The sequence below is a fragment of the Chroicocephalus ridibundus genome, chromosome 8 (genome assembly GCF_963924245.1).
Source record: "Chroicocephalus ridibundus chromosome 8, bChrRid1.1, whole genome shotgun sequence".
Classification (NCBI taxonomy): domain Eukaryota; kingdom Metazoa; phylum Chordata; class Aves; order Charadriiformes; family Laridae; genus Chroicocephalus; species Chroicocephalus ridibundus.
In genome coordinates this window covers 39,784,819-39,810,083 of record NC_086291.1, presented here as the reverse complement: position 1 = coordinate 39,810,083, position 25,265 = coordinate 39,784,819, and the positions used below count along the sequence as shown (strand labels likewise).

The following is a 25,265-nucleotide window of genomic DNA, read 5'->3' as shown; positions in this document are numbered from 1 at the left end:
CAGCTACGCCCTAACGTGGGCAGCTTGACGGCACGCTGCTCCGGAGGTTTGAGCCAGATCTTAATCTCCCCCCAAACCTGAATTACAGTAGCCATAGCCCAGCCCTTGTGTCCTCTGCTCTGCCACGGTTTCATTCTGGTGTCGTTAGACTCATAGAATGTGTTGGGTAGGAAGGGACCTCTAAAGGCCATCTAGTCCAACCCCCCTGCAGCGAGCAGGGACACCTTCAACGAGATCAGGTTGCTCAGAGCCTCATCCAGCCTGGCCTTGGGTGTCGCCAGGGATGGGGCCTCCACCACCTCTCTGGGCACAAAGGAATCTCACGCAGTGCTAGCTGTGGCTTGAGGAGCTTGAAGGGCTTTTATAGTTCTGTGCCTTCTGGTGGATTCGTGCACTTTAAATCCCTCCCAAAGTCCAGTCTCCAGCAGCATCGCTCACATAAGTATGTTTTCTATCCGTATAAATGGAAATTAAATGGAGATGGGATTGAGAGCAGCAGTAGGTGGTCACTGCCTGATGCACCCCCCATGCATCCCCGTATAGGATGTGGTAAGCAGGACCAGGACTCCATCCTCAACCGACTCGCTGGTCCCTGGCTGAGCGGTCCCACCTGCGGAGGAGCTCCTGGTGTGGGAAGGTTTCCCAGCAGGAGAGCAGGGGCACGGCCAGTCGCTGAGCTGGGGGACAGAGCCGGACAGAGCCTGTCCCATTAAACCTCCCAGCAAGTGTCTGGTTCATGGGACAAGCTCCCAGCAGGAGCTTTCCCAGGCACCGCGGTCAGCTGGAGCAGCCAAAACTCCAGGAGTATCTATCCGAACATCCCCACAAGGAGGGATAGCCTCCTTGTTTGGGGAAAAAGGAGATGGAGAAATCAAAGGGATTCCCTACCACCTGCCAGCAAGCGCAAAGCCAAGGTGCCAACCAGCGGGAATCCCGGAGATGCCGCCCTCAGGGAAGCTTGCTCCAATACATGCTCTTAGCAGGAAAGGGAGGGGAGCAAAAAAACCTAGGAATAGAGGGGAAAAAAAGTCCAGTTTTTAGCAGCAAAGTTTCCATGTCACAGTAATTACCATCACATCTGTCTTTTGAGAACCTCTCTTCAAAAAAAAAAAAAAAAAAAAAAAAATCAAAAAACCCCCAAACCCAAAGAAAACCCCCAAACCCAAAGAAACAGAACATCACCTGAAGTCAGGATTGTGGTACATGGGTGAAGTGAAGTCTGCCGCAGAGCAGCTGCCTCCTCCTGCCTCTCCAGCTGGGAGAAACCTGAATAAAACCCTCCCGTTCCTCCTGGGAATAATCTCAGGTCCTTCGCACCAGCCAGGAGATGCTACAGCTGCTCCAGGTGGCGTTGAAAAGAAAGGACGCTTTTAAAAGCCCAGCGCAGCTTTTCATCAGTGATATAATTTTTTCCTTCCAGCTCAGAAAATGTTAAAAGTTCTCCAGAAACGGCAAAGCCAGTTTTTTCCAGGCTTTTATTTATTCTAATTTTTTTTTTTTTCCTTCATCTATTCAAACAAAGACTTATCCATTGTAGCGGGAAAGCCTCGCGTTTCCCTTCCCTCTGCCGCAGCCTCGCGAGGGCTGTGCTCTGGGCATCTTTGCTCCTGCCCTTCCCAGCTGGGCAATGGCCAAATCCTGCCTTTCTCCCTCCCCAGCGCCGCTCTACGCTCCAACCACCGCCCCTGCCCTCCCCAACTCCTGCCTGTTTTTTGGCCCCGGCAGCCCTTTGCCTTACCCTGCCAGCAGCTCCGAAACCCAGATGCACCCACAGCTCTTCCCAGCAGCTTCCCGAAAGAGCCGTCTCTTGCCAATCCCACCCCTCACGCCTTTCCCGGGCCGGCCGAGGATTCCTCACCGCTTCACCCATCACCTTCTGCTTCTCCTGCATCTTCCTCCCCTCGGCAGATGAAGGGCAGGGGGAGGCCCACCTCCTCCATCCCAGAGATTTCGGCCAGGCTTCAGCTTTCCCTCCGGCACCCTGCTTGACATCCAGAAGGATGCAGGGACCGCGCTTGTCCTCGTGGTTTATTAACACGGACCCAACCATGGCGGGGGGGTGTCAGGCAGATAGGGGCGATGATGTCCTATCAGTAATGTCCAAGTTGGTCAATTTAAGGGGCACAGAAGCGATGAGTACGCAGGGGAAAAAAATACAGAAATGAGAGCCATCTTCAAATCTCTCTCCTATTTCTGTATTCATTGCTCCACACTTATTAATTCTGCATTTCGAACAGCAGTGGGGGCGAGCTGGAGCAGGCACCAACCCCCCGGCGTTCAGCAGAGGATGGGGTGCAGAGGATCGGCTCCCCCAAAGCTGCAGTGGCTCTTTTGAGATCCAGCTCCCATGGGAGCTTTTTATTAGATTTCCCTGTCTCAAAACCTCCGCTGGGGACAGCCACCAGCTCCGTGGGTGACTGGCGTAAACTGCAGAGGTGGAGAGAGCAACCAGCTCTCCTTGCGTGCCTCAGGAACGCCGAGGCTGAGCAGCAGAGCCGTGCCCACATTACACCCGAGCATGTCCTTGCTTGCTCCAAGCAACCGCGGCGTCTTCTCTTCCCTGGTCACCCAGATACTGCACATCGAAGCAGTAGGTTCTGAATTACTGAGCAAACTGTCCTCTCTGACACGGGGAAACGCCATCCTGAGGTGTTCCATCTAGAGGGACCGGGACAGGCTGGAGAGGTGGGACTGTGTGAACCTCATGAGGTTCAACAAGGCCAAGTACGGGTCCAGCACCTGGGTTGGAGCAAACCCCAGTAGCCGCACAGGCTGGGGATGGAGGGATGGAGGGCAGCCCTGAGGAGAAGGGCTTGGGGGTGCTGGTGGACGAGAAGCTCAATACAACCCAGCGATGTGCGCTGGCAGCCCAGAACCCCCCTGCAGCCTGGGCTGCATCCCCAGCAGCGTGGGCAGCAGGACGAGGGGGGGATTCTGCCCCTCTGCTCCGCTCTGTGAGACCCCCCTGCAGTGCTGCCTCCAGCTGTGGGGCACCAACAGCAGAAGGACAGGGAGCTGTTGGAGCGGGGCCAGAGGAGGCCCCGGAGATGCTGGGAGGGCTGGAGCCCCTCTGCTGTGAGGACAGGCTGAGAGAGCTGGGGGGGTTCGGCCTGGAGAAGAGAAGGCTCCGGGGAGACCTTGGAGCCCCTTCCAGTCCCTAACGGGGCTCCAGGAAAGCTGGGGAGGGACTCTGGAGCAGGGAGGGGAGCCATGGGATGAGGGGGAATGGTTTTACACTGCAAGAGGGGAGACTGAGATGAGATCTGAGGATGAAATTCTTGGCTGTGAGGGTGGTGAGCCCCTGTCCCAGGTTGCCCAGAGAAGCTGTGGCTGCCCCATCCCTGGAGGTGTTCAAGGCCAGGTTGGACAGGGCTTGGAGCAACCTGGTGTGGTGGGAGGTGTCCCTGCCCAGGGCAGGGGGTGGCACTGGGTGCTCTTTAAGGTCCCTTTCCAACCCGAACTATTCTATGATCCTCTGCCCTCCCTATTTCCCCAGTCCCGAAACCTGCATCTGCTCCCTGCAGCGATGGAGAAGGGTCTGTCACACCCCAGGTAGCACCAGGGCTGGGGGCAGAGGGTGGCTCTGCCCCTGGCACTGGGTGCCCTGAGTCACGGTGAGGGTGGGGAGGAATGTCCAGGGGCAGCGCCACCAGCTTGGGAACCGGCTGGCAGTGCACAAGCAGCCCCACCTCGGTGGCAGGGTGATTAACGGGGGTGATTAGAGCCCATGGCTCAGACCCAGGGGAAGAGCGGGGAGAAGGGGACAAAGGGCACATCCTCACCTGGACACGTCATCCCCATCCCAAACCGGCCTGGCTGTTCCAGCAGCAGCAGCGCGGCCACGGAGGATGCTCCGGGCAAAGCCGGTCCCTGAGTAAGAGGGTCAGGGCCAGGTGTTGCACTCCCTGGTTCCCGGTACTGGAGATGAGTTTTGCTGATGCAGAGGAGCACAAAGGCTGGGCAGAGTCTCCAGGCTCAGCTCTCTCAGATCACATCAGCAGCAACAGCTTGGGAAACCGTGCCTGAAACGCAGCATTGCCACTGATCTCAGATGACCCCCCAGCTTAATTTTATTTCCCCCATACAATCAGTCAAAACCAGAACTGGAAAAGCCCCAGACCTCCTCCTTTTTGGGATGGTTTGTCCGTCCATGCTATAGATCCCCTGGGACCCTGAAGATTCGTCCTTGGGCTTGCTGGAAAACACCAAGACCAAGGTAGGGAACGCGGAGAGGAGCCGGCAAGCCCTTCCAGCTCTTCCCAAGCCCCGCTCAGTGCCCACCCGGCTATCACCCCGAAGCATCCCAAGCTCCCACCTCGATAATGAGCTTCTCCCACCCTCAAAGCTCAGGTGGACTCCAGTTCATGGGTGAGAGTTGAAGAAGGCTCCTTGGTGGTTGTGAACTCTCTCAGGATGCAGGAGATGGGGCCAGCTCTGAGGAACCATCACCTGAAGACACAAAAATGCGTGCAGCACATTTTAGTTGCCCCAGCTTCAAACCAGTTCCTCTCCACTAATTCCATTGCACTTTTCCCTGGTTTACATGGGATGATGCGGATTAGAAGAAACCCCAAAGTGTATTTTGAAGAGCTGCTTCTGCCGTTGCAGCAGGATCCAGCCACCCGCGTCCATCTCCTGGTGACCCCCGTGCCCTCCAGCTGCGATTATTTAAGGGAAAACAAGACTCGCCCTTGCAGTTATTGCAACCAGCCACCCGACTCGCAACAACCACTTCGTTTGCTGCTCTGCTCGGAAATGCCCGCTTGGTTCATTCCTGCTGATGCGAGAGGGCCCTTAATTATGGTAATTCCTCTGCTCATCAGGAGGTGCCAGGCAGACAGCAGCAGCGATGACAGACACAAACCACCAGCCTTGCCGAGTACCGTCCTGATGATGCAGCTTCTATAAAAAGAAAAAAAAAAAAAGTAAAAAAAAAATCAGTGTAAATCCTGCCCACGCCAGAACTTCCCGGGCAGCATGAACTTCAGTGGAGCTGTCAGATGCTACGAGGCTCCTGCAGCCCAGGGCAGGGTTCGAGGTGGGGAGGAACAAGCCCAGAGCTGGGTTTTGGTTGGTTCTGCTCCATTGAAGGCAATAGCAGGCATGGCAGGCAGGAACGTGTCCTGCAGCCCAGCAGCAGTGCCAGGAAGGGGGCTGGCCAGACCCGGGCTGGCCAAGCTCTTCCCCCCTGGTGCCCGCACTGGAAAGGCAGTGAGCTGAGACGTCCCCACTGAGGTGCACAGGGCTGATGAGGCCACGTTCTGCTCTTACCTGCTGGCAGTTGAGCACTGGTACATGTCCAGGGAAGCCACTGCAAAGCCCTGGAAGACGACTGCCTTGGTCAACAAGCCATGTCCACTCTCAGCTTTGGCCCACCATGCTGTGGAAGACAGGAGGACACGCCTCGTGCTGTCCTGGAGAAGCTCACGTGGCTGATTCCTGCCCAGTGATGGACCTCGGTGCTGCAGGACCCCTTGGAGCTGGGCTGACAAAGCTGCTGGATGAGGCTGTCCACCTGGGGACCTCCACACCATGTTTGGGGTGCTGGTGCTCCACCAGACAAGGCTGCACTCCCCCAGCCTGCCCCACTGCCCTTCCGCCTTTGCAGGAGACACACAACTCACCTTCTGGCAGCTATAACAGCAATTAACACCTCCAAGCCCCATATAATGATTAATTCTACCACCATCTGACCTTATAATGAGGTCATTAAGGCTCATTATCCCCGCTCTATGGGTGGTTGGGATTTGGAGTGAGCCAGCCCTTAGCTTAAACCCACATGGGAAAGCGGCACAGCTGGGACAGGAGTCCCAGCCCTGCCACCAGCCTCAGCTCTAGGAACCTTCCAGCTGCAGGGACCGTGGGGGAGCACACCCTGCTTTCTGCCTCCACTCCACAGCAGGAGCCGCGGGCATCGCCTGGCACACGGTCCTCCGGAGCTGGCCCTGGCACGCCGCAACCTCTCCTTGCAGCCAAAGGGACAGCAAGAAGACAAAAATGTTTAAAATAACTCCGGCCATGCAAAAGCTGCGTCACGGGTTGTTCTGGCTCTGCTCTAGCTCAGCCGTCGCTGCAGCTCAGCCTGGAGAAGAGAAGGCTCCGGGGAGACCTTACAGCAGCTTTCCAGTATCTGAAGGGACCTACAAGAAAGCTGGGGAGGGACTTTTTACAAGGGCATGTAGCAATAGGACGAGGGGTAATGGCTTCAAACTGGAAGAGGGGAGATTTAGGTGAGATATTGGGAAGAAATTGTTTGCTGTGAGGGTGGTGAGCCCCTGGCCCAGGTTGCCCAGAGAAGCTGTGGCTGCCCCATCCCTGGAGGTGTTCAAGGGCAGGTTGGAGGGGGCTTGGAGCAACCTGGTGTGGTGGGAGGTGTCCCTGCCCAGGGCAGGGGGGGTTGGAACCTCTTCAAGCTCCCTTCCAACCCAAACCATTCTGTGATTCTATGAATATTTGGGCTGCTCTGCACCCTGCTAGCCTGGCTGCAAACGGAGGGGCTGGGACCAACTTCACCCTGGGACCAGCATCGCCCTGGGCGCAAAAACCAGTGGCTAGCAAGAGACAAAGCGCCGAGAGATAAATGCGACGTGTGCTGTCCCGGCCCTTTATTGTGAATAATTGTGTTTCGATTGTGAATAACTCGTTCCAGAGCAAGGAAGCCCTGACCGTGGCACAGAGGACACGCAGCAGGGGCTCCAAGGCAGGGCTGTGCCCCAAAGTGGGGTGGGCACAGGGCTGCAGGAGGGGCTGCCCAGGGGATGCGACAGCCTCAAACGGGCCATGTCGCCTGCGTGCGTGGGGTCCGGCTCCTCTCTTTTGCTCAGGCCACCCCCCCATTTCTCCTTGTCCCCTGCAAACGGCTCTTTCCTTCCTCGCTCCCGAAGCCAAGGGAGGCGCAGGCTCGCTTATGGCATCGCTCCCATTTCCAGCGTGCGGGAGATAGTGAGTCCCGGCCCCGCCGCCCCCCCTTCCTGGCAGAGCAGCCGAGTATTTTGGAAAGTGTTAGAAAGGCAGCAGTGAGTCAGATGCAGCTGCAGGCCCTGGCAGGCTGGGCTGGCCCCTGGCCACCCCCCGGGTCACGGCACCCCGAGGGCAGCCCCGGCAGCAGCTCCGGGCTGTGGGGTGACGGGTCTCTCTCTCCCTCTCTCTCCCCCCACCCCCGCATCTTTCTCCCCAGCATCTCCAGCAAAGAGCTGACCGAGCTCATAGAACGCTTGCAGAAAAATGCCGACCAGGTGGAGAAAAACATCGTGGAGACCGACTCCCGGATGCAAAATGTGAGTGAGCCGTGCCCTCCCCCCCCCCCACCCCAAGCAGCCATGTCCCCCCACAGCCCTTCCCGCTCTGCTGGGGTCTCACCTCCTCTCCCAGGGCATGGCTGCATGGCTGCCCTGCCCTGCGGCGGGTACCCGGGCTGCGACGATCTCTAAGGGAGGGATGCACAGGTTCCCCGGGGTTGTGGGAAGAAGGCGGGAGGGTGTAAGAGGCGATGGGGCGCCAAAATTCCTCCCTGGGCCTGGTAGCAGTGTGCAGAGCGGGGCTGTGCACCCCTGGACGTGCATCCCAGCAGGCAGCTGGGGTGGAGGAGAAGGGGCCTGAACCACACTCCTCTCCCCAAAGCGTCCCCAAAGGATGCATCCCGAGGCAACGTAGCCCCCCAGCCCTTCCTCGGGGCTAAGATAGGCGAGGGGGAAGCAAAACACATCCCTGGGAGGACAGGGGATGGCAGAGCTCCTGCCCAGCTCTGGTGCGCAGGGGCAGCGCGGCAGGAGGACGTTGCTCAGCCCCCTTGGATACGTTTCTTTTCCCCTGGTGACCCTTCCTCCCCGCTCTCTGCCTGCCCAGGACTTGCACAAGATCAAGGCATGCCAGCTAGCGCAGTACAAGGACCTGACGGCTCAGAAACTCACCGAGTCCGACAAGCTGCTCTACGTGCTCGATGGGGACGCAGCCATCGCCCGGCACATGAAGCACCCCCAGGGTGACATGATCACAGAAGAGTGAGTACGGTGGGGGCGCGGGTGGTGGTGGGGAAAAACTGTCGCCAGAGCCTTGCAGGGGGGGAAGGACGCTTCTCCAGGGGCTCTGCCTGCAGCTGGGGGGTCACCGTGGGCTCCTCTGTATCCCAATTCACATTAAGGTGCATAACCCGCAGCTGGCAGATGCACTGAGCAGCCCTTGGCAGAGGGATGGGTGCAAGGGGGAACCTCTGCCTTCTCCCTCCCCAGCCGATTGCCCAACGCGGCTGCTGCCAGCCTGCCTGGCAGCGCTGGGCTCACCGAGGTCCCCGAAGGACGGTCCCCCCTCCGCAGTGGGGCTGGGAGAGGACCAGTACAGCTACCGATGCTAATGCTGGCCCGTGCCCACATCCTGCATCCCACCCTCCTCTTTTCCTTCCCGCAGCATCCGGCAGCTGAAGGAACGAGTGGCAAACTTGCGTGTGAAACATGACCAGATCTACAACTTCCCCCTGCAGCAGCATATTGAGCCCCAGGTCAACTGGTCAACAGTGATTGAGGAGAAACAGGTACCAAGGGGACCACCAGTGCCACTGCCCAGCCAGCACCACCAGCTGGGGACAGGCAGGACCTCGTGCATCTCCCCACGGAGAAACAGGCTCCTGGAAGCCTTCTTGGCTGCTTGGTACTGGGAGCAGCATGGGAAGGAGGTGGGGAGCTGGAGGGGATGGGACAAGGCCACCTGCTGTGGCACCAGGAATCGGTGCTTGAAGCGTCACCGCTGGCCCCTCCTGGATGAGCTTGGGCAAACTTCTGTCCTTCTCCATGCGAGGATGGAGATCGCACTCCTCCTCCAAGCAACGTGCTCCAGCACCCCACTGTCCTAAGAGTGAAAAAGCTTCTCCTTATACCCAGTCTGTGCTTCCCCCATTTCAATTTACACCTGTCGTCTCTTGCCCTCCTACCGTGCACCACTTCACAGAGCCTTGGATCTGATTTCTCAGCCTGATAGAGGATGATCTTAGGTGCCCCCAAAGCCTTCTCCTCCCCAAGCTGAACAAGCCTCAGCTTCTGCTCTGGGGTCCTTGCCTTGGCATCCCCAGTCAGCACCTGCTTTGGGCTCTACTCCATGGCCCTTACTCTTTATTTTAGCCCACTTCCTGCACTCTTCCAGCCAGAAAAGGGTTAAAACTCCCAAAGTTGCTTTCCCATGGCCACCGTCTGGCATAGCCGATTTCACCCACATGCTGCCAACACCAGAACCCATCCAAGCCCAGCTCGATGTCCACCTCTAAGTGGTGTTTCCCAGGTCTTAGCTGCCACATCCCGTTCCCCCGTCACTAACCTCAACTCCTGTGCGCCGCAGGACACATTGAACTGCAAGGGCTTCGGGACCGACCTGCCGCTGGTCAACAGCCAAGTAGAGGAGCACAACATCTTCCACAACGAGGTCATGGCCATCGGCCCACACATCGTCAAGGAAGGCAACAAGGTCAGCTCTCCCGCCCCTCTCCCTGCTGCCCCACACGGTCGGCCCCATCCCAAGCCACTGATGGTGGTGAGGGCATCCCACCATGTTTGGTGGGTGCCCAGATCTGTGCCTAGCCTTGGAGCCCAGCATCCTACACCAACTCTAGCTTTACAATGAGGCAAATCCTGTGAAACCCTACATCCCCCTCCCTCATCCAGCCCCCATCACACCACCGCTCTCCGGAGACACGCTCCTAACTCTTGCCTCGCTTCTCCTCTGTCACCAGGAATACACGAGCGAGTTCCAAGCCAAATACCAGAAGCTGCTGGTAAGAGACCTCCAAGATTCCAGGGGCAGACCCCTTGGCAGGGGTCCCTCGCTGGGGTGGCCCAAGGAGGCCGGTGGAGAGGAGTTTTGGGCTGAGCTCTCCCCTCCGACCCTTCCCAGGCCGGCTCCCAGCAGCGGCAGCAGGATCTGAACTCCCTGCAGGACTACATGCAGCGCTGCACCAACAAGCTCTACTGGCTGGATCAGCAGGCAAAGGACAGGACCCATTATGACTGGAGCGACCACAACCTGGACTACCCCAGCCGGCGCCGCCAGTACGAGGTCCGTGGGCTCTCACCAGCACCTGGCCCCGTGCCGGTCGGGGGCTTTGTGGCAAGGGAGGTGGGCACGGAGCCAGGGGAACGGGCTGTGGGTCGGATGGGAGGCAGGAATCGTGCCTTCCCCCATGCCTCAGTTTCCCCCACTCCATCATGGAGCGCTTTGAGATGGTACAGATGAGAGCATGGTGGATGGTGAGGTTTAGTCCTTGCCTCCTGCCAGAAACAGAGCAATGAGGAAGCTTGAGAGCTTCCTCATTCTCCTCCCCCTTATCTCAGCATTCACTCGGCGAAAGTCACACCTTTAACAACGTCTGCAAGGGAAGGAAAAGCGAGAGCTGCAGTGGGGGAACATCACACCTTCTGGCTTGTGGAGCTGTTCAGGCCCTTTCAGAGTAGCTCAGTCACAGGACGCAGCCAGGGTTCCCTCTCTTTGCATGGGGGGTCAGTATCTCGCCTCTCTCCATCTAGAACTTCATCCACCGGAAGCTGGAGGAGAAGGAGGAGGCCATCAACAAGCTGCATGCGGATGGAGATCAGCTGCTTGCCCAGAACCACCCTGGGAAGAATGCCATCGAGGTGAGCATCAGGGACGGGCTCCAGCTTCCCCATCTGCCCTCGTGCTCGTGCCCAGTCCTTTCTCCAGCACGGGACGTGGTGCCAACACGACTCTTGACTTTACTTCCCGGGATGCCAAGTGGGAAAAAGCCTCCTTCACCTGCAAGTGTGTAAATACCATTGGAGGAGCTGAGATAAACCTAAGGACCTCTTCCCGCTTCCCTCATTCCTGTGGCCATTACCCTGTGCCTGCCTACAAAGGATGAATTATGGTGGCAGATGCCACCTTTGATGGGAAGGTGGACATAAGGCCGCCGGTTTTACCACCTCCATATAGCCATCCCCACGTTCCCATGGGAGCATCCTAGCTTTGGACTTGCTCTCCAGTATGGCCATCTCTGAGCATCCAGGTGGCTTCAGAGGCAGCCAAGGAGTTGTTTGCTCGAGATGGAAATGGGCACTTTCTGGTGGACAGCCCAGGGTCACCTTTAGCGTGGGGTGTCCTGCTAATGTCCACCTGTGTTGCAGGCTCACATCGAGGCGGTGCACGCCGACTGGAAGGAGTACCTCAACCTGCTGATCTGCGAGGAGAGCCACCTGAAGTTCATGGAGGACTTCCACAAGGTACCAGATCCCTCAGGGGCAGCGAGGCACCGCTTGCTCCGCACTGCCCAGAAAGGAGGTGCTGGGCTGCAGGAGACCCCAGCAAGCATACAGGCTCCTGCTGCTCTGGAAACAGGGTAGAAAAGATTTAGTCCTCTAGTCTACGGGGCTTTTAAGGCTAGGAGAGCCACTTTGAGCTGATAACGCAAGTCATGATTGCTCAAGCGCCAAACGCAGTAATTGCTTGGCCAAAAAACCATAACTTGCAGAAAGCGTCCGCTCCGATGCCGAGGTTCAAGAGCCACAGTCCCACGTCGGCATCCTTGTCCACAGGACAGCAGAGATATCTCACGGAGGGACCTCACCCCATGAGGAGACCTTGCCTTCTCCTCTTGGAAGCAGAACAGGTCTGAGTGGGGAAATTACACCTGCAGAAAGCCGAGCTGCCCCCCACGGGGAGCCCTGTGCCAGGGCTCAGCACCCCAGCTGAGCTCAGCAGACAGATGTCTGCTGGATAAATTGCATCCGACAGCCAGGGAGGCTCTGCAGGGGAGCAGGTCAGGCTGGATTCCTCTCCCACAGCCTGGGCGTGTTGACGACGTGATGAGTCTGTTGCCAAAGCTGAACCACGGTGCCCAGCCCAGGCAGTGCCTTTTGTGGGTATCTGCCAGAATAACTGCCCCGGGGGGTGGTTTGTGTGTGGAAGGGCTTGGCTCTGCCTTCTCCTTGGCGCTGGCAATGGAGACGCCACACATCGTCGTGATGTCCAAGTGACACAAAATTGAGGGCAGGGAAAGGTGGGATTTAACAACTCTGCAGGAGAAGACCATGGAATAAACTGCCCCTTGTTGTCTTTCCCCTAGCTTTGTTGTCCCAAGCATGGGAAATAGCCATTCCTCACCTTCCTCCGTGCACTTCTGAGTGCTCAGCTGCCCATCACAGCTCCTGGGGGCTGTCCCTGCTCTAGGCAGCGCGAAGACCAGGGTGCCAGGTTGGGTCTGCTCCATGTTTCAGCTGGACCCTTTCTCACAAGAAACTTTGCCTTTCTGCAGTTTCAGAAAGACACTAAGGACGCCCAGGAGCTCTTGAAGAAGGTGGATACAGACCTGGACCAAAAATTCAGCCCAGAGTTCAAGGACAGATACCAGCTCGAGTCTCTCCTCCGGGAGCTGGATGTGAGTATTGGTGCAGGGAGGACCAAAAGGGGATGCAGGAGCCAGTGTCCCTACGACACCGCTGGAGGGACATCCCTGCCGGAGCAGGCATCTAGCCCAGCTTTCTCCATAGCGAGCAGCAGGACTGCTGTCTCCCTTTGCTCAGCCTTCATCCGACTCTTCCTTCCCCTCTAGCTAGAGATTGCCTCTCCCATAGCAACGTAATTGCTCACTGGGCTGGTTTTTATTTGTTCTCTCATTGAGTTAGCGTTCATTAAGGGCGGGAGCATAATTAGACCCGCTGCCAGAAGAGGTTGTGGAACTCGCTGTGCTGCCTAGAGCCGGGATGGGAGATCGCCCACTTGGGAAGGGCTGTGCTGAGCCCAGCCACTGGCCCAGCCCAAGCGTGCTGCAGCAGGCCCAGATGATGCACGTGTGCTGGGACAGCTGATCGCTCTTCCAAGAGCTCTCCTCCTCCTGCGTGCTCCATCCCACTCAACACTGTGGGATACCCACCTGCACAGCTAGAATTAGAGCAACTGATAGAGAGCCTTTTCACAGGGCTCTAATTAGAGGCAACAGCTGGGAATGGGGCTGTCCATCAACATGCAGATGTGGACCATACACCAGGGAATGCCTGTTACTGGCCAGTGACTAGTGCCAAGGCCTGGCAACCTCACGGGCACAGTCCCAGTCCTCAGCCTGGCTGCAGAAGCAGGCAGGAGAGTGCAGGAACACTTGGTGTAGGAACACAACCGCTGCCGAGCAGGACCCAGGAGTCGTTTTCACAAGCAGAAGCAAAAGAGAAGCCACAATCTCTATCCTGGCAGCGTTGGTACGAGCTCCTCCCCAGCCAGTGGAGTCTAGGAGCTCGTTCTTCCCACGCTTCCTTACTGGTTTTGGTTGTTACCCTGTGCTAGGACCAGGAGAAGGCCTTGGACAAGTACGAGGAGGTGGTGAAGTCCCTGCAGGAGCGCAGCCAGCACGTCCTGCCCCTGCGGTACCGCCGTGAGACGCCGCCCCAGCCCGTCCCCGTGGAGGCTCTCTGCGAGTACGATGGCGAGCAGGTAACATCTCCCTCGTCCCGTGAGCGATGCCGAGGTGCTGCTGGGAACCGTCTCCTTCGGGGACGCCGGGGATGGAAAAGGTACCTGGGGAAGGAGCAGTTTTTGCCAGCACCTAAGTGGCGATGTCTCCCACAGCGGGGACAAGGCGAAGGTCGCGCTCGCCCCGGTGGGAAAGCAGGTTTTGCAGCTCAGGAGGAGCAGCACAGGAGGGGTCCGGGCGAAACGCAGCCTCTGTCCGCCCTGCGGACAGCGTGCCTATCACACACCCTTCAGGAGGTTGCGACAGCCCGGCTCCGTCACGTTCCCACGCTCCCTGCGCTGGGACGGTGGAGATGCCTATGCACGTTTCTGATCCAAGAAACTCACCCCACTGTCACCGGCACAGTCCTGGCGGGCACATTGGCATCCCCACCGTCAGGGTATCAGTCTGTGCAGGATGGATGGCTGACCGAAGGGATGGGACAGCAAAGCCGGCAGACACCAGGGGCCTGGAATGGAGCGAGCAGCTCCGGCTGACTCAGCTGCCTGCCTCTCCAAAAAGGAAAACCACAGCACAGCCTCGGAAACGCCTTCTCCTCTCTGCCCTAGTGGGAATTTGCTTGCCGGGGCTGTTGCAAGAAGAGGAATGGCTTCATACCTGGAGGCTGAGGGGAGGGAGGAGCAGGCACACGAGATTTCTGCAAAGCGAGAGGGTGCCAAGAGAAGGGATTGGGGTTTATGCTGGCCCTGCCTCCCTGCAAGTGCAGCTCCCCGGGGCTGCCGGCGTGGAGCAGGGCAGGTGGTGTTTCCTGACCTGCTGCTGTGACCGGTTCCTGTCCCCCAGGGCCAGATAAGCCGAGGAGCCCACTACACCCTGCAGAAGAACAGCGGAGACATTTGGGAGGTGGCAGACAGCTCGGGAGACAAGATCAGCGCCCCGGGGGTCTGCTTCATGATCCCCCCGCCTGACCCAGAAGCAATAGCGCTGGCAGACCAGTACGTGTCCCCCCAGCTTGCCATGCCAGCCCCTCCTGCAGCCCCAGCAGCCCTTGCCCTTGCCCTCCCCAGCCCCAGGCCACCCCACCAGCGCTGATATGGGGGGGGCTCCTGCCCCAATTCCTGCAGCGAAGCCGTGCCTGCTTGAAGCCTCAGGCTTCCTCCAGGAGGGATTCCTGCACCCTCCTGCTTGCACCCAAGATGCCTGCTGGCAAAGTGGGACCAGCTCAGAGCCGTCCAGGTCCCCCCTCCTCTGGCGGGCCATTACAGCCGGGGGGGAGCTGCCCATCCCTCCCTTCAGCAGGCAGGTACCTGCCTTTGCTGCCTTTCCCCTGCCCTCACCCCTCCGGTGAAGACATTCCTCCACTCCTTTGCCAGCATGGGGTGAAGGTGCCTCTCCCCCACTTGCTTCATGGCTGCTGTGAGGGGCCAGGTCCCACCTCCTTCCTGGAGCCGCAGCGGGATGGGAGATGGGGCGATGGAGGGGCCGGGGGCCCGACTCTGACCTCGTGCCCATGACGTCCTGTTTTGCAGAATTACCGATCACTACGTGACCGTGAAGGAGAAGACGGCCAACTGCAAGAACATCCTCCAGCAGCGCTACGAGGGGCTGAAGGCAGACAGCATTGGAGGTGAGGCTTTGCCCCTTCCCAGGCACAAAAAGGCAGCTGTAGCCTTCAACTTAAGGTGGTGGCCCACCTTAAGGGGGACGTCACCAAGAGCTTCCCATCTCCTAAGGGTCCAGGGCCAGGGCTTGGGGAGCAGAGGGGGATGCGCATTTTGCACTCCCCAGTGGGACTGAGCCTAGACCTGGCTTTAACTTGATCCCCCCTCACTATCCAGATGCTGCATCGGTTCGGGGGCGCCAGCTTCTGGCAGGGCTGGAGAAAGTGAACAGCGACCTGGACAAGCAGGAGAAAGCAATAACAGCAAACCTCCGTCCGCCGCTGGAGCAGAGTCGGGCCGTGCAGGACAGCACCGAGCGCTCCAAAGACCTCAAGGTATGGGGCTGTGGAAGCAGACCGACGGTGCTGTACAGGGACTGTGCTCCCAGGGGGTGCCTACGGTGGTCCTCAGTATGCTGGGTGCTGCAAGCGCTCCCTGAGCCCAGGGGCATGCGGGCACGGAGCAATGCTTACAGCTGGCTGCTGCTTCCAGTGGAGCAGCCCTTTGAGGAGCCTTGGAAACCAAAGCCTTTTCCCTGCTCTTGGCCCAGCTCAGGCACAGGAAGGTTGAACAGGGAAGAGGTGATGGCTGCAGAGAGGGGAACCCTCAAGTTTTGATCCTGCCCCTATTCTGAGCACAGCAGGGACGTTAACTTTGCCACCACCATCACCAGCTCAGGAAGGAACAGGAAAACACTTCTGGTCCAGGGCCCTGTTTCTCCTTGTGACCCTGCCCTGCTAGGCTCCGGTGCATCCTGCTCTTTTCCTCTCCTTCAGCCCCCTAATTAAGCCAGGCTCCGTGCCACAAACCTCCCTTGGTTTAGGAGGAAGTTCAGGTCCCGGTTACATCACCTGCCGAGGGCTGTGTCAGAATTCAAGTGCCACCACAAGTGAAAGGAAATTGCTCCAACTGCCTGCAGCGCTTTGATGTCCAGGCAAGAATTCATCCATAGGGATGCGGAGCCAAACGGTCAGATGAGTCCAGCACGTTTCTGACAGAGCTAGAGCTGGTGGGAACCGCTCCCCAGCCAGAGTTTCCTTGCTAAGGGCCTACCCCAGAAGAGATACAAGTCAACAGAAAGTCAACAGAAAATATCCTTTTGTCACCTACAGGGCTGAAAGGCATCTGCCATCAAACAAGCCCTCAGCCCTGACCTCCCTTCTCACCCTGGACAGCCAAGGGTCAGCTGCTTTGTAGCCATAAGGTCCTAGTTCAGTTGCTAGAAAGGCTTTGTTGCTTTACTCCTGCTGCAGAACATCACCAATGAAGTCCGTCGCATTGAACCTGAGAAAACAAGGAAGATCCAGGAGTGCGAGGTCTTCATCGAATCCGTGCCGAACACTGGCAGTGCTACCTTGGTAAAGAACAAGGTGGAGAATACCAACAAGAAGTACGACCGTGTGGTCCAGCTGCTCAGTGCTGCCCAAGAGAAGTAAGTCATGGCTTGAGCCTGGCATAACGTAGGATCCTGCAGGAGATAGATGCAGGCGTGCTGAAACACCTTTCCTCTTGTGTCCGTACAGAGTTGAGGTGGCCACAAACCTTGAGAGGAGCCTCCAACAAGGCCGAGACCTGCTGTCTACCTATGAGAACAAACTGGTCATAGATGACACGGTACCGGAGGATTTGCGGGTGGTAGACCGTAAGAAAGAAGAACTGCTGGTGAGCGTTGTCTCCAGCCAGTTTTCTACCCTATTGATATGCTCCACATATAAAACCCCTTTCCAGAAGCTGGGGTGGTTGCTGCTCAACTCACAAGCGTGAATCAGTTGGCAAAGAGATGGCCTCCCCCAGCTGGAGATGAGACTTCATGTTAACTGCAGTGATCCCCACCTGCTTTAAATGCAAATCATTCCCATCCCCAACCCAGAAATCAAATGCCAGTTTGAATACTTGTGATTTCACGGAAGGACTAATGGAGAAGTGAAAGATAAAATGGTCTGGGGAAGGCAACACAGAGGCCTGATACTTGAAAGAGATGGACCTAGCAAGGCTTTGAGAACAGTTATCCCTACCGACCAAAATTAGCAACCCTTCTGCTGTAGAAAGGCCAAGAACTAGCTAGGCCAGAATTTTGTGTCCTTCCTCAGCTTTTCCATCAAGTTCCCAAGTTCAGACTAGCATGCAAAAGCTTTCACGGCTCCTTTTGGAGTTGTTGCACTGGTAGGAGCAGGGTTTAAGGCTTGCATGAGGAGCACCAAATATTTTGCACACAGTATTCTTGCTTTTAAAGATGAATAGGTAGAGAAGGGAGGAAGAGCTTTCCTCCCCATCGGGTTTACCAGGTGGCTCTGCTTACAATGCAGGCCTCTAACTTTTCTCCACAACTCGTAGCACTACTGCAGCTCAGCCGTTCCTTAGCATCCTCTGTAGCTCCAGTGCAGTGGATGGAGTTGATGGGAACAGTGAAAAAAAGCCCAGAGAATCCCTCTCCCCTGTTTTTTTCCACAGGCCATGGGCACCGAGCTCCAGTCCAAAAGGTTCCTGCTCAATGAAGCAGAGCAGAACTTGCTAAGGACGAAGACGTGCTCCAACACCTTGGCCAGCAAGTTCCAGGAGCACTGCCCTGACATCGAACGGCAAGAAGCTGAGCTCTACAAACTCAACCAGCGCTTCAACAACCTCAGCAAGCAAATCGATCACAGGTAAGAGAGAGGACAGGATCTAGCTAGGACTGGGGAGCCGGAGTATTTACTGTGGAGTTGGAACCACGCTGAATCTGGAAGAGGCATAACACCATCATGGGCATGAGCAGTTGCAGAAGGGCTTTGGAGGAAGAGTGAGAGGTTCCTGGCATGAACTGGCTGGGAAGATCTGGGCAGCCCTTAGAGCTCTTGCAACAGATATGGGGGACTTTGGCAAGAGAACAACTCTGGCTCAGATCTGTGTCTTTAGGGAGCAGGGGAAGCAGGGATGGGTTAAGAGGTGTTTGCAGAAGACACAGGAGATGCGATAGTACTGAAGCTGAGCTGATTTCCCCCACAGAACGCAGACCCTGCAGAAAGCGAAAAGTGCCTATTCCAACTACCGCGCCAACTACGACAAAGTCAACCAGTTCCTGTGCAACATACCTAACTACGAGCCGCAGGAGACCGACAACATCCAGCAAGTGGAAATGAAGCTGAAGAACCAAGCGGTAATTATTCTGAGAGCACTCTGGGCTCCATGGGGAGAGAAGGAACAACACTAAAAGATAAGGAATAGAGTTCAGATAGCTCCTCAACATAAACATAAAGACTTATTAGCTTTATTTATTTTTACACTATAAGGTCTCTGTGCCTTGTTTACACGTAGCAGAGCAGCTCGTGAAGGCTGTTATTATCAGCGTTGTAATTTCGGTAGCAGCCCTCACAAAGGCTGAACAATGCGGTTGGATTTTGCGTTCCCTTTGACATGTGTCTCTGTGCATGGCAGGCACTCCTCAGCGACATCGTGAGCAAGGAACAGGAGGTGCAGAAGGTCTCTGCCACAGCTCAGCAATACCAGCAGGCAGTGAAGGTAAGGACTGCAATTTTGCTGGTGGGAGAACTTAAACACAGAATCATAAGAGTAGTTTGGGTTAGAAGGGACCTTTAAAGGCCACCTAGATCAACATCCCCTGCCCTGGGCAGGGACATCTTCAACTAGACCAGATTGCTCAGAGCCCCGTCCAGCCTGACCTTGAATGTTTCCAGGAATGGGGCATTGACCACCTCTCTGGGCAACTTGGGCCAGTGCCCCACCACCCTTACAGGAAATAATTTCTTCCTTATATCTAGTCTGAATCTCCCCTCTTTTAGTTTGAAACCATCACCCCTTGTCCTATCACTACAGGCCCTTGTAGAAAGTCCCTCCCCATCTTTCTTATAAGACTCTTTTGGGGAGGGTGGGGGGGCAGGGCATGGAAAGGCCACAATGAGGTCTCCCCAGCGACTTCTCCAGGCTGAACCCCCCCAACTCTCTCAGCCTGTCCTCACAGCAAAGGGGCTCCAGCCCTCCCAGCATCTCCGGGGCCTCCTCTGGCCTGGCTCCAACAGCTCTGCGTCCTTCTGCTGTTGGTGCCCCAGAGCTGGAGGCAGCACTGCAGGGGGGTCTCCCCAGAGCGGAGCAGAGGGGCAGAACCACCTACATCCTACAGGGAGCCACCTAAAGAAAGCCTAGTGTCCTTGCTCAGTCAACTGGTGAGCTAAAACCAGGTTATAGCTGCTCTGATGTTGACACCATGTGGCCATTAGCATGGCAACTGGCCCAGATCTATTGTTATGAAAGGACACCCCAAGCCCACCATCGATAAGGTAACTGGAAGGTCAGCACATGCCTGCTTATGTGCTGCTATGGTCACAGGGCAGTACCTGACTCAGAACCTGCTGGGAGGTCCTGCAAAAGTGCTCTGGGTCCCACCATCCTCAGCAACTCGCCCAAAACACAGGTCAAGGGAAGAAGTCACTAAAGCCAGGGTTTAGGAAGGACCTGCGCATGAAGGAGAGCCAGTAATCTCACTTCCCTCCTGGGAACTTCTTCCCACAGGACTATGAGTTGGAAGCAGAGAAGCTACGGTCCATCCTCGACCTAGAGAACGGCCGGAACGAGTACACGAGCAAGAAGCCCAGGCTCCAGTCTCCAGCTGCAAAAGTGAAAGAGGAGGTAAATAAGAGGTGGCCTGCAGAGAGCTAAAGCAGATGAAGGTGGGAGGTGTCCCTGCCCAGGGCAGGGGGTTGGAACTAGATGATCTTTAAGGTCCTTTCCAACCCGAACCATTTTGTGATTCTATGAAAGCTTATGGGACCCACAGGGATTTTGCAAACAGTTATATTTACTGTTGGCAACCTTGGTCCCAGAGGGGACTGCTGGGGAGGGCAGAGAATCAGGGGAGGAAGGGATTTTTCATCATTCTTTTGATCACCCATCATTTTTTTTGGGGCTGGGCTGGCCAGAATGAGTGAGGGAAAATGCTGGATTTAGCACTTTCTGAAAGGGCAAAGGAGGGAGAAAAGCCAAAACCCTGAAAGTTTTTCCCCTCTCCAGCCTTTCAAACATTTCACAACCAAAAACTCCCATGCTAGAGAGAAAGCCACAAGCTACTTATTTATGCAGGATCTGTTTGCTGCCTGCCTCAAACTCATCCTGCCTATTGAGGCAGGCAGAAGCGTCCACCCGTGCAGCGTGTCCTCAGTCTGCATCTCTTTTTGCATCTCTTGAGTAGGAAACACACAGCATCACCTCTTGAGTAGGAAACACACAGCATCACCATGAGCGTGTCTGTGTGCACGAGAATCATTCTTCCTACTCCAGAGCTTGGCAGATCACTGCTTTTAGAAGAGCACCCAAGGTCACTTCTTTACGACCTGGCCCTTGTTTCTATTCAGCAAGCCTTGCCCAAGCACCCCTGGTTCCACCAGCCTCACTCAATGCATTTTTGTTCCGCAGGAAGCTGTTCTGGCGGCCAAGTTCACCGAAGTAAATGCTGTGAACAAACAGAGGCTGCAGAATCTGGAGTTTGCGCAGAGCCTCCTGCGGCAGGTAAGCGATCATCAGGAGCAGCGCGATATTGAAAGGAGAGGCGTGTAAATAATATGCATGTGTGCCTTTGCTATTACAAGAAGATGAACTGGAAACAAATCTAGCTAGTGTTTCATGCCCCAAAATCATTCATGAGCGACACTTAAATCAGATAGAAAAACCCCTCAGTGTTTCCCAGTCCCATCTCCCAGTCATCCAAGGAAGCTCCCACATCATTTTTAACACTTCTTTTGCCAAGCCCATGCTAGAATTAGTGTCCCTCGTGGCTAAAAGCTTTGTTCTGACAGCAACAGCCACTGCAGAAAGCATTTCTCAGTCTGGGAATCCACAGAGCAGTTGAAGAGCAGCCTGTTTGCAAATACCCGCTCCCAACAGGCAACCGCCATTAACCAACCTCAGCATCCTCCTGTCGTTTTGTCACAGGAGGCACTGAAGCACCAGAAGTATGATTATTTGGGGGGGGTTTTGACTACACATTCTTTTTTCAACAATAGCAACCAGAGGTTCAACTGACGCAAGACTCTGTCCAGACCAAAACATCCGTAAGGCCCATGGAAGAAGTCTGGAAGTTGAAGAAAGAGCTTGAGGATGAGACTCAGCGTCGGCAACAGCTAGAAGCGGAGATCAAAGCCATTCAGAACAACATTGTCCACCTGCAAAACCAGAAGCCCCAAGAAACTGTTGTTAAGAAAGAACTGCTGAAGAAAGTGCCTGACCCTCAGCTGGAAGAGAGCTTCCACAAACTGCAGCAAAACCTAGCAGAAGAGCAACGCAAGAACCAGGTGCTCCAGGATGAGTTGGAGGCTCTTAAAATCAGGCTGCGCGTTTTGGAGCACGAGAAGAGGGAAGGAGGACAGGAGTACATAGTGAAAGAGGTACTGCGGATTGAACAAGACAAAGCTCAAGCTGATGAAATCCTGAAGCTCAAAGAAGAATTGGAAGAGCTCAGGAGGCAGGAAGGAACCCGAGAGAACGAAGTCAACCTTTTACGCCAACAAATTGCTGTGCTGTCCAGCGAGAAGAACAAAGAGCAGGAGAAGGTAACGGAGAAGGAGGTGCTGAAGCTGCAGAACGATCCCCAGCTGGAGATGGAATTCCGGATGTTGCAAGAGAACAAGCAGAGAGAGAGCGCCCTTCGGCAGAAGCATGAGGAAGAGCTCAGCTTCCTCCAGGACAAGCTCAAACGTCTTGAGAAGGAACGGGCCATCGCCGAGGGCAAAATTACTGTCAAGGAGGTGCTGAAGGTAGAGAAAGACTTAGCCATTGAGAGGGAGGTGAATGAGCTCCGGCGCCAGTATGAAGATGAGAAGTCCAAGGGTCGTTCCAACGAGCGGGAAAAGGCTGAGCTGCTCAGGAAGATCCAGCTGCTGGAGGAAGAGAACGCCAAAGTGGTCGTCCAGGAGAAAGTGCGTGAGATTGTGCGCCCAGATCCCAAGGCTGAAAATGAAGTTGCCAATCTTCGTTTGGAGCTGGTAGAGCAGGAGAGGAGATACCGAGGCGGTGATGAACAGCTGAAGAGCTGCCAGAATGAGTTGGCTGCTCTGAGGAACAGAGGGCCACTGGTAGAAGTCAAAGAAGTCATTAAGGAGGTCATTAAGTACAAGAATGACCCAGAAACTGAAAAGGAGCTACAGCGACTCCGGGAGGAAATCATAGAGAGGACAGGAGCAATTGAAAGAGCTGACCTTGAGATCTACCAGCTGAAACAAGAGATACAAGCTTTGAAAGATACCAAACCTCAAGTGCATATGAAGGAAGTTGTTCAAGAAATTCTGCAGTTTCGGGAAGACCCCAAGACTAGAGAGGAGGTAGAGTCTCTGAGGGTGCAGCTAGCAGATGAACAGATGAAACACGTTGACCTGGAGAGGGAGCGGCTACTCGAAGAAGAGAGAGTAAGACAGAAGGAGGAAGAACTTTCCCAGGTGAAGGAGAAAGTGGTCCAACAGGAAGTAGTGAAGTATGAGCAAGACCCTGCCTTGAAAGCTGAAGTCAACTCCTTCTCTCAGAGCATTGAGAGCGAGCTGAAGCAAATTGACTGCCTCCGTGAAGAACTCCGCAAGCTGCAGAGGAGGCGGTCTGAGCTCGAGCGTCAGCTAGAAGAACTTGAGAAAGAGAGACAGGCCCGCAGAGAGGCTGAACTGGAGGTGCAGAGGCTGAAGATTAGGTTGAACGAGTTGGAAGAACAGGAGAGGGAGACAACAGAACGAGTGACTGTGAAACAGAAAGTGATCCTTCAGCAAGATCCCCAGCAAGAGAAGGAGCACTCCCTCCTCAAGCTGGAGCTAGAAGAAGAGAAGCACCGAAGACAAGTCTTGCAAACTGAATTAGAAGCCCTGAGAAAGAAGCTCCTTTCTTTGGAGAAGATGGAGGTCAAAGAGAAGGTGGTCTTTTCAGAGAGCGTCCAAGTGGACAAAGGAGACACGGAGTACGAGATTCAAAAGCTGAAGAGCAATCTGGAGGAAGAAAGTAGGCGTAAGAGGGAGCTAGATGCAGATATCAACCGCCTCGAAACCAGGCTGTCCGAGGTGGAATTCAACAACTCCAAATCATCCAAGGAGCTAGACTTATTAAGGGAGGAAAACCACAAACTACATCTTGAGAAACAGAACCTGCTGATGGAAACAAGGAGACTGCAGTCAGAGATTGAACTCACAGCAACAGAAGCTCGGGATTTAAGAAACATGACCCACATGGACAGCGGAATAAACCTGGACTCCAGATTCCAAGCTTTGGAAAGGGAGTTAGATGATCTGAAGCAGTTATCCAGAGAAAAAGACGCAGAGATCGAGCAACTCCAGAATCGCCTCAAGACAGTGGCGATCAAGCGGGAACAAAGAGAGAACCACCTGAGGCGCTCCATTGTGGTCATTGACCCCGACACAGGAAAAGAAATGTCTCCAGAGGAAGCTCATGTGCTTGGCCTCATTGAATGGAGCTTGTTTGTCAAACTGAAGAGTCAGGAATGTGACTGGGAGGAGATCTCAATAAAGGGTCCCAATGGGGAATCATCTGTGATCCTCGACAGAAAGTCTGGTAGAGAGTTCTCAATTGAGGATGCTTTGAAGAGCGGAAGGCTAACCATGGCTCAGTACAACAGTTACCTCAACAAGGAAATGTCGATCCAGGAGTTGGCGGTCTTGGTGTCTGGAAGTAATTACACAGCGCTCCCTCCACTTTAGAAACTTTTCTTAAGAGCAGCTAGTCAGAGCTGCACCACTCGTTAGACTACCGGATCACTGCAAATCCTTGCCCTCCTTTGCGTCTTCCAAAATGCTAGAGCCTCTGCCCCAGCCATGCTACGAAGCCACACTGCTTGCTGTCACACACTGCAGAAAAGCACCACCGGTAGTGGAAAACACATTTGTCAGGACTACAGCAAAAACTTCTCCCCCTCTGCATCCCTACCTAATCACTCAACCTAAAAAAACCAAGCCTCAGGACAGTGAAGTACCTGAAGTCCAAAGACTCGGCAGAACCTGCAGTTTCCTCCGCGTATACTCACGTAGTCGCATAAAAAGCTGCATACGGCAGTCATTAGAGAGACTGAAGGTCAAGATGACACCGAGGTGACCAGCAGGAGCTGGTTAGGTCAGCTGCATGTTGGTAAGCCAGACAGTTTCCTCATGGACAACTGAGTAAATGATGGGATCGTCCTCTGAGAAAAACCAGCTCTGTAAAACCAAAGGTGTGCTACACATCTCAATTGGGTGTCACCACGTGAATACCTGAACACCATCGTTTTGTTCACCTACGTGCCTATGCTGCTGGGGAAGAGGGAAGCAGATGGAATTTGATGGCGTCAGCCGTAGATCCAGGAGGAGCATTCCTAAACCACAGAGGTCACCGAGAAGTACATGAAGAGATGGCAGCACTGCCAAACACAAGAGGGTAGTGTAAAGCATGCAACTGTAACCAAGCGCAGAGTGCCTTCCAAACAGTTAGCTTACCTCATGGCTAAAAGCCGTTTGTGCTGGTATTTTACTGGATGGAGTTACATGCAGCTACATGTTTCATTTACTTGTGTAAGGGAATGGGAAATAGAGGGGAATTCTATTTATAGTACAAAATAAAAATGCAGTGGTTCCAATCCGAAGTTGGCTTTTCTTTATTAATTATGGCAGTCTCTTCATCTTTGGCTTTCCAGAAGGATGTCATTTCAGAGTCAAAATTTAAAAAAAAAGATTGTTCATTTTAGCTGTTGACTCTTTTCCAAGAGGGAAATTGCTGGAGCAGCATTAGAGCTAGGACTAATTAGCAGCATTAGATGGGAATGCAACAAATGGGACTGCAGCTACGGGAAAACAGGGAATTACACTGGGATGGTACCAGGGGCTCCCATATCTAGAGTACCTTCATTAACTTTTTCCACAAATTTCAGCTAATACCCAAACCCCAGTAAACTCTGCCATCAATAAAAGCAGCCCCAAGCATTCCCTGCACATCCATCCTGGCTTTGGGGATTAACACCGGTATTTTACCTGTGTGAATGAAAGATCATGCAGGATTCACACTGTTGCTCTGGGGTCCGAACCCCACGTATTCTTTCCAGCAGATGTGAAATTCAAGGATCAGCAGGAGCACATTGATAGAGAACATGCAATTCTACCACCACACTGGCTAGAAACAGAGCTGGAATTTACTTACCACCTAAGAGACTTTAGTTAAAAAGGTAAAGAATTCATTACTCAAGACACAAGATGATCAAGAGG

At 54.9% G+C, this 25,265-nt stretch overlaps 1 protein-coding gene across 1 annotated transcript in view; it reads left to right on the top strand.

Annotated features, from left to right (window-relative positions):
• Window positions 1-24,642, top strand: part of PPL (periplakin) — a 28,715-nt gene extending 4,073 nt beyond the window's left edge. The window contains exons 2-22 of the mRNA XM_063344291.1: window positions 7,178-7,277; window positions 7,846-8,000; window positions 8,404-8,527; window positions 9,325-9,450; window positions 9,716-9,757; window positions 9,877-10,038; window positions 10,506-10,613; window positions 11,121-11,216; window positions 12,248-12,370; window positions 13,270-13,416; window positions 14,240-14,391; window positions 14,926-15,023; window positions 15,235-15,392; window positions 16,311-16,489; window positions 16,581-16,719; window positions 17,509-17,702; window positions 18,043-18,193; window positions 18,472-18,555; window positions 19,564-19,680; window positions 20,464-20,556; window positions 21,051-24,642. Coding sequence (XP_063200361.1) covers window positions 7,178-7,277; window positions 7,846-8,000; window positions 8,404-8,527; window positions 9,325-9,450; window positions 9,716-9,757; window positions 9,877-10,038; window positions 10,506-10,613; window positions 11,121-11,216; window positions 12,248-12,370; window positions 13,270-13,416; window positions 14,240-14,391; window positions 14,926-15,023; window positions 15,235-15,392; window positions 16,311-16,489; window positions 16,581-16,719; window positions 17,509-17,702; window positions 18,043-18,193; window positions 18,472-18,555; window positions 19,564-19,680; window positions 20,464-20,556; window positions 21,051-23,735 — 5,233 coding nt within the window. The 3' untranslated portion in view covers window positions 23,736-24,642. The remainder of the gene's footprint in view (window positions 1-7,177; window positions 7,278-7,845; window positions 8,001-8,403; window positions 8,528-9,324; window positions 9,451-9,715; window positions 9,758-9,876; window positions 10,039-10,505; window positions 10,614-11,120; window positions 11,217-12,247; window positions 12,371-13,269; window positions 13,417-14,239; window positions 14,392-14,925; window positions 15,024-15,234; window positions 15,393-16,310; window positions 16,490-16,580; window positions 16,720-17,508; window positions 17,703-18,042; window positions 18,194-18,471; window positions 18,556-19,563; window positions 19,681-20,463; window positions 20,557-21,050) is intronic.
• The last annotated feature ends 623 nt before the right edge of the window (window positions 24,643-25,265 follow it).